At 40.7% G+C, this 13,910-nt stretch overlaps 1 protein-coding gene across 1 annotated transcript in view; it reads right to left on the reverse strand.

Annotated features, from left to right (window-relative positions):
• SORCS3 (sortilin related VPS10 domain containing receptor 3) overlaps positions 1 to 13,910 on the reverse strand; it is a 279,339-nt gene that overhangs the window by 8,928 nt on the left and 256,501 nt on the right. Inside the window, exons 20-24 of the mRNA XM_051619113.1 lie at positions 12,289 to 12,422; positions 8,174 to 8,297; positions 5,386 to 5,498; positions 3,427 to 3,558; positions 1,265 to 1,364 (exon numbers count right to left, since the gene is read on the reverse strand). Coding sequence (XP_051475073.1) covers positions 1,265 to 1,364; positions 3,427 to 3,558; positions 5,386 to 5,498; positions 8,174 to 8,297; positions 12,289 to 12,422 — 603 coding nt within the window. The remainder of the gene's footprint in view (positions 1 to 1,264; positions 1,365 to 3,426; positions 3,559 to 5,385; positions 5,499 to 8,173; positions 8,298 to 12,288; positions 12,423 to 13,910) is intronic.

Here is a 13,910-nt window from a genome sequence, read left to right on the forward strand (position 1 = left end):
TCTATCACCCAGAATATGGGAACAAGTCCATGCAAATAGAGCCAGTTTTGGCTCCATTATCCAATTTTCACACCTAAGAGTCTGATCCTGCCAGTATTCTGCTTCTAGTACTTCTACAGAGTCTCTCATGGAAGACAACTGTCATTTCACCTCACTCAAAATATTATGAGAATGGTCATGAAACAAATGCAGCAGCCCCACTGACAGGTGTGCAAGAATAGTTGACCATAGTTGAGCACTTTAAGGTGAATCCACACTTTGCAATGTCTTACTAGAACAAACCCAGTTTCTGAACCTGGAGACTGCAGATGTTTGTATCTCCTTCTCAGTGTTGCAAATTAACTCATTCCAGCCTATTCCTGTTAATATCCAAATCTCATCTCCACATAACAGTCAGAGACTGAAGGCAAAAAGGCATTACCTGTAGCATAGGTCATGAGCTTTGGTTTATCCCAGCTCTTTGCTCTCTGAGAATCCCATGTAAAAAGAAGGTGAAGTGTATTGTCCTGGGACATGAACCCAAATCTTTTGGAGAGACTATCAGCAATGTCATGTGCACAAGATTCCATATTTCAGATAATTGCAAGGGCAGTCATGAAAAGCAAGGGCAAAAACAAATCCATTATCTCCTCTGTAGTCATCACTATCTCAGCAAGAGCTGACAGCTTCACTCTAGGGTGCTTTAAAGCAAAGAGGGTGATGAAGCTTAAAGTGACTATTCATTGCTCTGTGAAAATGGAGAAAATTTCACTGAAATTTAAATAAGTTCTAATTTGTAGAAGCCAGTATTCAGGCACATATTCCCTGTAAGAGGCCTAGACCTTCTTTTCATGAGTACTTTTCCCCTATACAGCTTCTTAGCTAGTCATAACATTAACAAGCCCTTTGCAATAATGATTTGAACAAAAATCCATGAAAGTTAGCAATATTCCCACTGAATTCCACAGGTGCTCAATGAGGGCTTAATAGAACACCATTCACCTGATTTTCTAAAACACTTGAAAAACGTCAATGCACCCGTTAATTAAGCTATAGGGAACTCTTAAAAAGTACTTTTAATACTTGTACAAACTGGTGCATGAAGATGGCACTGCTGGATTCTGTTTTTAACACTTCCTGTTTCTACCACAGCCAATGTCTCAGTACAATCTTAGGTATCCCAGCAGCACATACCAAACTGCAAGTGCTCTGATGTAAACTGGTTCTCCTGGGGTTGTCTGAAGCCTCAAGAGAACCACAGCTATGCATTTGTCTCCACACTTACCTAATGTTAACTGAGTAACATACACAATGATTTCAACACCAGGCTTCAGTTCAAACTGGACCAGGTTCTGGTTGAGAGCATTAAAAAGGATTTCTACCACCTGATTAAATAATAAGAGATACAGGTAGTTACTGTATAGAAGACAGCAAGCTTTGAAGAACATTCAGTGTAGTCTATTAATGGTGACTAATGTCTCTTGCTGGCTTAAGTAAGAGAAGTAAGAGACTGAGGAAGTGAAGAAAAACATGTATGTGTGTTTTAGATGAACTGTGTGTCATAGCAATCAAGCCTCTCTGCAAGACTTCTGAGTCTCCCAGAGTATGTTATTATACCTGTCCTTGGAAGCAATCCAAGAAAGTTAGTAAATTTTTTTCTTTTTTGGAGGGAGGTAGGGGAGGAGGGAAAATAACTAAGGAAGTTTTCACCATCCACAATGTCCTGTGAGTTTGATCTAATGCACTTGGGAATCACTGACATTTTGGCCTTTTGTCAGTAGCTGATGGAAATTAGGTAGTCCAGCCTAGTAAAACTTCTTTACTCACACTGAATCATAGAAAGGTTAAGGTTGGAAGGGACCTTAAAGATCATCAGATCCAAGCTCCTGGCTATGATCAGGGACACCTCACACTAGACCAGGCTCCACAAAGCCTCATCAAACCTGGCCTTCAACACTCCAAGAAGAATGCTTCCACAACCTCCCTGGGCAACCTATTCCAGCACCTTGGAGAGATCACACCACCATCACCACTACAACTAATTGGGGAAAAAGACAGACCAACCAGAGTAGTGTAAAATGTGTCTCAGCTGTCTCCCAAAATGAGAACCAAAACATCAGCCTCCTGAAGTGTGTGTATACAAACACACACGGTCTGGGAAATAAACAGGAGGAACTGGAGCTCTGTGTCCAGTCAGATAGTTACGATATCACAGGAATAACTGAAACACGGTGAGATGATTCACATGACTGGAATACCATGACAGATGGCTATAGGCTGTTTTGTAATGACAGACAAGGGAGAAGAGGTGGAGGAGTCACACCCTATGTTAAGGAAAATCTTGAATGTATAGAAGTCAACAATGGTAATTGTGATAGCCCTATTGAATGCCTCTGTGTCAAAATCAGAGGGGTTGTCTCCAAGGGAGACCTTACAGTAGGCATGTGTTACTGACCCCTAAACCAAGATGACATGACCAACAAGGCAATACTTGGGTAACTCAGGCAAGTTTTGGGTCAACAGGATGTAAATCACTCCAAAATCCCCCTAAAAAGCCTTCCCAACTCCCCAACAAAATGCACCTCTTCTGCACACTCACCACCATAAATTTAAAAGGCCAGCTTTGCTAGCTTCCTAGGGCAAATGTACTACTCAGTGGGGATTGCCTTTACTCAGTGGGTGACAGGAGCCTCCACAGAATTCAGCAGACCTCTGAATTACTTAATGTTTGATCACAGAAGAGTTACTCCTCCAAGAGTTACTTGGAGATGGGCTCACGCATAGCTTGCACACAGTAAAAACACTGCATACAAGAACATTAGCCAGAGCTAAGTAGCCTTTCAAGCAGTACTTCACTCCTTTGCCTTTATAGAGCTGATTTAATCACTTGGTAATTCTAGCATGAAAGCTTCAGCAGACTAGGGCTGTTGTTCCTAGCTCTTCCCTTGCCTGCTTATCACTGTTGCTATTCATCACTATAATTACCTATTTATCTCAATGGATGGATATTGTAACTTCCAAATATAGTTTGCCTGCACCACTCGCTGCTGCTGAAAAAAAAGAGGTCTGGTTCCAGTGACAGACAAGCTGAAGAGCCTGATTTATTTTTAGTAAACCTCAATATATTCTCTTGCTACTTTGGCCTCTGTCTATTAGCATTCCTCCAGGAAGTAGAAGAAGTAGATATTCAAGGTTCCTTTGGCCATAACTACTGTAATAAGGACACACTACCGATCAAGGAATAACCAGTGCTGGGAGTCTGTGGAATTTCTCAGTGAGGTATTAGAAAAGCCCATTTTTCCTCTGAAAATAATTGGGTTTAAAGCCATAAATTATACTGCCACAGTCCCAGATGCATCCAATTCCACCACACTTAATTTAAGTCACTTCCCACACTGCACAAGGGTATGACATGAATGAATATTCCATGAATCCTTCTTTCCTTACTTGCTCCAGATCAGCCTCACTGCTTTTCCTCCTTTCTGTTGTGTTTTTATGGGGCAGTATGAAGAGCTCAGCAGAAGTAGGTAGCCCAGGAAATACAGCTACCAAGATCTGTTCATCAGGGATACCAGTCACCTAAAAGAGAAGTAAAAAGGAGGTCACTAGCTGCTATTCTGTTACTGATGTTTCCATTCACCAGGGGAAACTGTGCTCCCATCAGATTATTTGCCAGTTCCACTGTAGGTGTTCTGGTCCTAATTAGATGTTCTGCCTATTTAGTTGGTCAGGTTCTTCTACTGATTCACTCCATTTCTAGAATCTAGGTTTGACAACACCCTTGGACCCAATGATCTCAACTCAAAGTCCAAACCTACCGTGTTTCCAGACACAAATTTTCAGTGTAGTCTTTGTCACTACAAAAGAATGACCCAAAGTCAGATCCAGACAATTTGTCTCAGAGCAACCACCAATAAGTGCATCACTAACAGGGACACATGAAGAAAATGAGCTTCTAATATGAGGTTATGGGCATCCATTTTTGCCATACATAAATAACTTCATGTCTCCAGTGGGAGACTTTTTACTACTGGGGCTGATCAGGAAGGCTGCACTTGGAAGTACTCAGTTTGCTGAACCAAGACTCATCACCACACCTGACACTCACAATTGTCTTCAGCATGACCGGCCCACTGCTGCTGCTCTCTCTCTCTCTCCACAAATCTAAGCTGTGCATCCTCAGTAGAGCAGGAAGCCTCTCTTCCCTAAGAAACTCTCTGCTATATGAAGCTAATTCTACTAGGTCGCTGGTCCTATCACACCTCAAGCTCCTTGGCCTCATTCCTGAACAGAAATGTATCAATGGGGCCGACCATTCCTGGTGATCTGTCCCATAAGCATAGACCACAGGCTGCAAACAGTCAGAAGAGGGGTACACAAGCAAGCACTTCTACATGATCTCTACTGTTCTCTGTAACTCTTCATAGTTACAAGGGAATTAGTTTTTTTTTTCTGCAAACTTTACTCTGAATACAGTAAAAGAGAACAACTTAAACAAATAAACAGTGTTTTCTCAGAACAGAAAAACAATTAAGGAAACTTATAAACTGTGAATTTTGAGTGGGCTGCAGATGAGAAAAGCTGAGCAGGATGGTACTTTCCCTGTGAAAATAATCAGCCTCCATTTCCAAGAACAGCTGTAGCTGTAGCAACAAAGAGCAAGATACATCTTTGGCAGAAAGTAAAAAATACAAAAGCTTGCCTAAATCTATCTCCTGATTCTCCCTGGCTATTTGATATCATAAATTGTTCTGTAGTCCCTTTTTCTGCAAGAATGTAAGTGCTAGTTTACATATTCTAATTAATCCCAAAGGAAGATTCAGTATCTTCCACCCACAGTAGCCTCTCTTTGTCCTGTATTTTAAAAGTAAGTTTATCTTTTCTCTGAATCCTCATTTTTTGCACCAGTTGGAAAGGGAGCAGAGCTTTATAATGTCCACCAGTTGCTACACTTAAGCTGCATTACAAGTCAGGAAGAGGTAAAAATATCTTCCTCATGCACCTATCATACAACAGTGTGTTCTGGGACAAAGTGGATCAGCTGTTTAACAACACACAGGAACACCACCCAAATGTTTGGAGTACAAAACAGTAGATACAATCAATTTGGAAAAATAAGAATAATAAAGATACTATTACAATCCAGAATTTGTAAAGTCTTCAAGGATATTAAGCACTAAATAGCACCACAGAAATAATAATAAAATTAATTATAACATTTCCACAAAATTCCCAATATAGTTTACCCCTGTAAAAATATCCAGCATATTAAGAAGCTTTTCATCTATTTTAAATGATAGCATCATTACTGCTGCTCTTTCTCCTTCTTTTAAGCTCACATATTGAAAAAAGGCATGTTATAACAGCCTAGTCCATGTTAGCACGGATGAGGAAACAGACGCTCACCTGTGCTAGAGCTCTCTTGATGACTTTGCCAATGTCTTGTCTCCATTCAGGGATGTCAGGGTTATGGTAGTCCAAGTTGGGAGAAAATGACAGGAGCTGAGACTGGAAGTACTCTGGAATAGAAAAACAGTGTTTATGAGAAGATTCACAGGGCAGTGTTCAGGATGCAGCCAAGGGTGCAGAAGACAACAGGAAGACCATAACTAAATTATCTCAAAGAAGGAAGAGAGGAAAGGCTGAAGGAAGAAAAAGGGCAGGCTAACAGTAGGCAGGACAGAAAGTTTGCAAGGAAATAATTCTCATAAAGGTTCTCATAGAGGACATTGTGCTCTAATGCCAACTTGTGGCTTTTCCCAGAAGAAAAGGAAGCAAGGATGAGAGCAGTGAGAGGGCTCCTTTCCTTCATTATGCCTCTGAGCTTTGTAATTTTGCCACTGAATTTCAACAGATTCTGCCTACAAGGAGGCTGACCAGTAAATAAGGCAGCATTTGGCTGAAATTTGGAAGGTCTGTGCAATTGCACACATTGTGCTCTGCAGAACAAACACTTACTGTATGTAATGTTTTCAAAAGCAGGTATTATCTGTTTGCTCTCCTGGAGGGAAGCCATGAGTGGTTAATACCCCAACAAATCAGAACCCAGTAGTGCTAATGACTGGATAATCAAGCACTGGCTATTCATGAAACACTTTTAAATTACTTTCTAATTGACTGATTGCAGGGAGGAAGAAAAACTTCCTAGACTTTAAATAAAGAATAATTTTTATTTTTCTCCAATTCCAATTCTACCCACTGGTGTCACCAGAGACAAAGCTTGGAATCCTTATTACAAGTGTGCACAGTGGATTTGGTCCAGGATGGGAATCACACTCAGATGTAAGTTCTCTGGGCAGAATACTCTCTGGTTTTGGAGATGTGCTGTGCCTCACCTTGAAGTACCTGATCTCCAGACACTTCAAATAAGTACCATTAATCATTTCTAAGAAGGTACCAGTTTTAGATCAAGATAAACTAGCAAGAGTATAAATTAGGAGATCCACAGAATAGCAGGGACGTGCCAGCACAGCATCTATGTTGCATCTTTTGCAAAAACTGTTCCTTCTTTTTAGATGGTGTGGCATACTTTTAAATTAGACAAGCATCAAAGAGAGCAGGGAAACCCTTTCAAGTTCTACAGTCTTAACCCTGAGCTTGATATATAATAAAGCCTTTGACTTTTGAACCCTCAGTATCAAGTCCATTTTTTTTTTTTTTTAGAAAATTCTGCTCTGCTAATCAAAATCTGAGAAAACCCTGAATAAATCTCCTCCACTGCTAACACCAGAAAGCCATGCCTTCCTACCTACAGCCATGACAACTTCACACAGGACAAATATTAGGATATAAATTTAACAGAGTGCATGTTTTATAAAGTTGTCACTTGTTTGTGTACTCAGACTTGAACTGATCCTGACTGGGAGTCTAGAAGAACTCCTTCTTTATATCAGGTGAGCCTGCAGTATGGTGCTGCATAGGACTATTTGTACATTCCACTGGATCTATTTCTCTTTCTGACAAAGCCAAAAGCTTTGGATCTTTTACAGAGAATGGCAACATTTCTTACAAGGTGTTTAAAAACAGAGAGTGAGGAGCAATCTGTGGGACTTACCAGGACCAAAATCAAGATCACCTGTAAGGACCCCTCTCAGATACTCCTAATTCAGCTTTATAGGAGAAACTAATGGAAAGATGCAAGTTTCGCAGAAGTAAACACTGCATTTTGCAATGGCCAAAATGATCAAGTAGAGGGTTACTTACATTTGCTAATAGCAAGTTTGGGTATTAATAAACTATATTAAGAAATTATTAAAACCTATTGCATTTCACAGCTAGGCAATCAATAAATTTCTATTCAGCTGGTTGTTATATCTGAGCATGCAGCTTTCCAGTTACCAGCAGGACATTTATTTATATTTACTCACTGAAAAAAGACACACATAGTTCAACTACACAGTGCAATCCATGTTATTTGAAGCCCAGGTCTCTCAATAAAACTTGCTATCCAAATAAAAGCTTTCCCTCAAATGCTGGATGCCAATAACCAGAAAAGGAAAATGAAGAGTAGCCCTGGGTGGAAATTTTTCTCTGGAGAAATCTCAAAGTCCTGGCCAAAACTGCTGAGAGAGCCCTTCCACTCAGCCTTTATCAAGCCCCAAACTGGGTAAGCTCTGTGGTCTGCCAAAGGGTGCTTTTTGGATGCCATGCAGATACGGCAAGAACATACCAAACATTACCCACAGAGAAATCCAGCGGGCACACTGAAACCTCCAGCTGTTGCATGGAAGGTAAGCAGAGATAACAACAAAGTCACTTCTGCCCCCTGTTTTCCATACCCCTCCAGAGCCCTCCCATTTATTTGGTCACTGTATAAAGAGAAACACCAGCTGTATTCAGACCATCCTAATAAGGCACTATGGGTACTTCTTTCCACATCTAGGAAGCAGAGGGAAGGCAGTCTGGCTGCAGCTCTGAGTGGTTTTTGTTTTGGGAGTTCCCAGTCAGGATGTACGGACAGACCAGTTGGCAAAGAAGACACCAACCACTTTACCACAAAGCCGAGCTCACAGATCTGGCTGGCTGCCCCATCCAATTCACTACTGTATTTTGTGATCATGACGCATCTGAGCTACTTTGTTTGCAGCTGGTCTTCAGAGGTTACTCCAAGCACTAGGGAGTTCACTTTGGTTTAACAGTGACTGTTCTCCACATCTAAACACCCCCAGATCTGATTGCAAAAGGCTGAGGGTACCATGCACTGCGATCTCCTTGGTGTCTTGGATGAGGGTGTTGCCCGCAGAAACCTGCACAGTGACAGTGTTCATCCCCTCCACGGCAAAGACGTATGAGATGCTGCTCTCCAAGGTGATGAGGGGCTGCAAGAGGTAAAAACAGATGGTCATTTCAAAATGAGGATGAGATTAACTCAGTATCCCAACATGCTCCTAAATAATCCACCAGGCCATGACATCCTTCCTCTGTTATACAGGAATGCTGCTCTGAGCTCCCATGTCCTGCTAAGGCCTAAATGTGACCCAAACACCACTCACTGAGAACTAAACCACTGGCAAAGGTTTCTTGCACTTCCATAAATGCTTCCTGAAATATTCTTCACTGAATTGCAACCCATTATTGCAGAAATGCCTCAGAAATGCATAATCAGAAATTGTTGAATGATGCCTGGAGAACGCAGTGCTGTACAATGCACGATCTGCACAGTTGCTCCATCAGCTGTGCAAAACACACAGTCCAGCTCAAACCAGTATTTTAATATAAATCAAAGATGTAGATGCTTTTTTCAAACAACCCATATTGTTCAGATTCGGAACCAGCTCCTGCTCTTATGAGCACGAATCCATCTATTTCTCTCACCACAACTCTGCTCAAGACAGAGTGAAGGTGTCTGCCATTCTCCTGCCCATGCTTTGAGCCTGCAAGCCAGCTTCAACCATAAGCTGGCAATCAGAGCTAACAGGGCTGAAAGCAAGGCAGAATACCTGCTGATACTGCTGTCTGAATGTGGCTGAATGGTTTCCAGAGTAAAGCTGACCTGCATTTAGCCAGCTCAGAGCCCTGGAAGAGAAAGCTGGCTTTATCTGCATCTTCTCCAACAAAACTGTCCTTGACAGCACTACAGCTCTCTTCTTTGCACAGGAAACTCTCACAATGGTACACATCTAGATGAGAAAAGTGCACCATTTTCAGGAAAAGACATTTGCATATTGAAAATCAAAGGTCTAGCCCTCACAGTGCCATTGATTTGACATCTGGTCTACAGACAAATCTTTTGGTTTAGATTAAACCATTAACATGGAAATAGTGTTACAAGCTTCCATTGCAAAAGCACTTGGAGGTCTAAGCACACAGATAAAACCATTGCTACTGTTCCTTCACCACACTGCCAGTTTGTTTCCAGGGGAAAACTCTTAAACATTCATATTCCAGCTCCCATACTTTATCCCCTCAGACTGCCGATTTGCCTGCATTGCACAACAGAGGTCATATAGCCAAATCAAAATTACCACTGGCATGAACCAGGCTGGCAAACACATTTCCCTTCGTGCAGAATGGTCACCTTTCTTTTACCACCTCATCCATGAACAGAAAAGCAGTCAGGGAAAAAAAAAATAAATCTATTGCATCACACAAGAATCACAGACCAAGTCAGCAAATGTGCCAGCCTGTGCTAGCTCTGAAGGCCCAGCTAACATATTGTTAGACATGTACACGTTCTGGACAAGTAGAATGGGCCTATATCAATCTGTGTGATATTAGCAATCTTACTGGAGGTTACAGGTTATGATTCTGTGCAAAGACAGATAAGAGGAACCAATCTGGCCTTCAAAATCACAGTTTTTCCTTTGTGCATGTGTGTATGCTGGATATTCCATTATCACGGATTATTTCACCTCCATCATGAAGTTTCTGCCAACTCCTTAATTTTAATTCAAGCACCAAGACCTGGAAACTAACTAAATTAAATCAAGTAGTTTACGGTTCATTTGCTCAACCTATTAGACAGCTGGACACATTTATTAAACTGGACCTGTGTTAATCCAAGCAAATTGGCCTTTGGGTATACTGCAAAAATCAGCACATTAGGAATCCAGTACAAGGGTTCCAGCAGGGTGGGGAAGGCAGCAGAAGAACCTCAGCCAGGTCTCTTGAGTCTAAGAGAACACTGGCCTGTGCAGCAGCACAGAGAGTGCCTTAGTGAGACTGCTCCGTGGTACAAGACACATCTGGTTCTGCCTGGGATGCCTACAGGCTGAAAAGGAAAAGGAGCTGCAATCCCTCAGCATGGAACCAGAATGTATCACCTACCAACACCATCCACTATGCACAGTGCTACACCTCGTCGTAATTCATACACAAATCAGTGTCCTCATCTACCCACCCATGCTAAGAGCCTATGAGTGAGCACAGAGAAAGATCTGAAATGTACATGACATATCCGAGAAGGAATTTCAATGTAATGCAGACATTGACCTGAAAAAAAAGGTGGCTTCTGCTGCTATGTCTATATCTTTTGCCAGAGTTGAAATTGAAGCATGTTTCATGAGGCAGCTGGACACAATGCTTTGCAGAGAATGAAAGGTGCTCTGCGCCTCTGATTTGGCTACAGCTAAGTAGGACCATTTTTACCAACCCACACCTCAATGTATTTCAGCAACACATACAATCACTCTAAGGTATCATCAGGATCAACAGTTATGTCCAAAGTAGCTGTCCCAAACACATTCAGATCTGCTTTACTCTGTTGCCTATGGGTCTGAAATTTAAGCTAGAAGATAAAACAGATAACAGATCATCATTACAACTCAGATGCAATTGCCATGGGAGCTGCATGGAAATCTTCAGCAAACACCACCACTTTGCTCTACGTTTTCTAGGTTACTTTCTGTTCCAAAAAATATTTTTTAAGGCCTTATTCACAAACAACTTCTATATTAAGCACAAAAGCAATGGCAGGAAAACTCTGACACCTGAGTACACTGGAGGGCTTAAGCAGATGATCAAGTTACCACCATTGTCTCAGATGTAATTTAATGGCTGTCCATGTGTGAATGCTGAGCTAGATATATCTGAACTGTTATATGATTTTGCATGTCCCCCTTTCAGTACAGTATACACTATGTGGAATTACCTGGTACTTGTCATGCACCTGATGTATGTGGGTGGTTGCCACAGCTCAGCTAGGGCACAGCAACTTGTCAAGCTACAGTAAGTGGGTTTTGTTCCTGAGCTCTTCCAGTGCCTCAATTATGCTTCCACAAAAGTAGGTGAGTTCTTACAGTAAGCTTCCTAACTTGATATAAAAATCTCAGTAGACACAGCATTTATTGTTGGGTTTTATTCTCCTGCCACTGTTGGTAGCTAGGGTAAGAGGTTAAAACACAAGCAGCTTCGCCAAAGAGAAGAGAAAATATTTGTGTGCCTGCTATTTTTTATCTCATCTTCCATATTTCATGTAAAATCCTGGTGTTTTTTTTCCTTTTGTGATCTCACCTCAGTGCCCACCTGCAATTGCAATTCAATAAGGTAGACAATTATGTGACTTAAAACTGATTTGGTAAAGAACAGCAGATACTACCTTGCAAAATGATCAGCTGTACATTTCACAACTGGAGCATAGTGCCTGTGTGTCAGCTGTCTCACTCCTAAAGCCTGCAATAAAGCTGTAGCTAATAAGCAATTCTGCTCTCTCGATTTTAAAGCATGACCTCAACTTGTAGTTTCATTTTAATTATTGATAAAAAAGCTCCTTATAATAAATTTTGGGCCAATCACTTGAAAAGTCATTTTCAAAGAAATCCCACCTCTCTCTCCAATATACCCAAGACTGTGAATAATAGCAATGGACAGAAACAAACAATTCTCTGAGAGTCTAGCTTGAAATTCTACATACAACTGGTTATTTGAACACCAGCAGCTTTAAAGTATTGTGTTGGAATCCAGTATTATAAACTGCATACTCGTACATAATAGAAACCCCTGTGGTTATTTGAGCACCAGTAGTTTTTAAACACTGGGTTGAAAGCCAGTATTATCCCATATATAGTGGTATATAATTTGGTTAACTTGCAAGTGAATGCTGGTGTAATAACAGTGGTCTTCAAAGCTCAATAGTGCTGATAACAACCAGATGTAAAAAAAGTAATCACTCCTCAGAACAACATGAGACGTGAGACAGGAGGAAATAAACTCACAAACGCTGACGTTCAGATAATGACAACCCTGATTAGCTAAGGAAAAAAACTAAAACACCGAAGAAGCAAAGTCAACAAGTTTTCATTAGGGCTGAGAGAGTTTCCTGTCTGATGCAACAAGCTTAGGAAGTAAAAATGAACCAAAGAGCAGCTTTACCTTGGTGCTGTTACCAAACCACCAGAAGTAGGTAAGTGTGCCTGCCTGGCTGGGCCAAACTACTGCAGTGATGTTAACATCCTTATTTCTGATGGCAACAAAGGGGACACTCAAATGGACATGCTCCACTGGACCTGTGGGAAGAGACAGGTCATTATTAGAGGCTTTAACTCATATCCTCCCTGCACAGCTGTGAACAGCAAGGATCTTTCCTTAAATAAATAAAATGTCTTATGTCAGCAGTAAGACTTTATTACATCAATAAAGGCAAAAAAAAACCCCAACAAGACTAATAAACATAAGATCACACTTTTTTTTCTCACTCTTACTTCTAGGGGAGCCAGAAACGCACATTTTCCAAAGTGTTCATTTCAAGCAGGGTCAGCACTGTGTTTAAAAGAGTTTTTTAACTGCAGTTTGAGGGGGAACAATGAACTGGCTTTTCATTGGAGAGGACAAGCTGCTGTTGAAAGCTTGAGGAACAGGACACGAGAGAAAGCTGTTTTCTTGAAAATATATCCACTACCAACATTTGTGGGAAAATAATTTTAGCCAAGATGATTTAAAACTGATTATAAATTAGGCATTTATGACTTGACTAAATACATCCTGACATTCTTTAAAAGGTATATCCAAATGAAAGATTAATGAATTTGGAAATACTTGGTATCTTTTTGACTTTGGCCTGACTTTCAGAAACCTTTGGGGAGTCAGTTACCACTAGCAAAAAGGCAGGAACTACTTGTGCATTGGCATATCAAAGCATTTAGCAGTCAGAAGAACTTGTTTATAAAATACTTGAAAAATAAAACAGTATCAATGGAAATTTGCGTCTAATAAATGCAAACTTCCAGAATTAATCCACTGCATGAAGTTCAGAATTACAAAGCCAGTTCCTCTCTAGACAAAAACATCATGTATAAAAAATACTGAGGTTTTGTTGTCTAGTTTAAGTTTTTGCTTTCTTGTTTTCTTTCTTGTTTAATTTTTTTGTTTTTACTGGTACTGAATTTCAGCTGGTAACTGCTGCACGTCAGACAGCATTACCGAGTCTTTGTGGATGGTACCTTTTAAAACACAGCAACCTGACAGACTATATCTGTGAGAAGGAAAGGATGAAATTAGAAAAAAAAGTGAGATGTTTTTTAGATAAGGCATTAATTCTGAAAAGCAGGAAATTTGTTGATTGTAACAGAGACAATTTTCTTGTGTTACCTCCCAGCTTTTCAAGCATGAAATGAGGACATTAATCACTTCTCCACCTACTTGGATTACAAGGATCTTGGAGAGCAAAACCTGTTCTTTTAATACCAGAACATACACCTCCAAGCACAAAGGGACACTATTCTTGCTTTTGGCTCCTAAGAACTCATTCTTTTTTGTTCCCCCTTCCAAAGAGGTAATCATCTATCAGCAAGTTGCTCCTGAAATGTGCCCTTAGCAAGATATTCCCAAGAACAGCAGGTTCCTGCAAATATTTTGTGCTCTAAACAGGACACAGTGCACATAAGAGGAAAAATACTAATATTTTAACTTCCTTTAAAATTAAGGGATGAGCAGCTTGACAGCAGATTCCAGAAAGGTGAAAAGTTGACTGACCACTGATAAAGCTGCAGAGCAGA

Source organism: Apus apus, chromosome 4 (genome assembly GCF_020740795.1).
Source record: "Apus apus isolate bApuApu2 chromosome 4, bApuApu2.pri.cur, whole genome shotgun sequence".
Taxonomy (NCBI): domain Eukaryota; kingdom Metazoa; phylum Chordata; class Aves; order Apodiformes; family Apodidae; genus Apus; species Apus apus.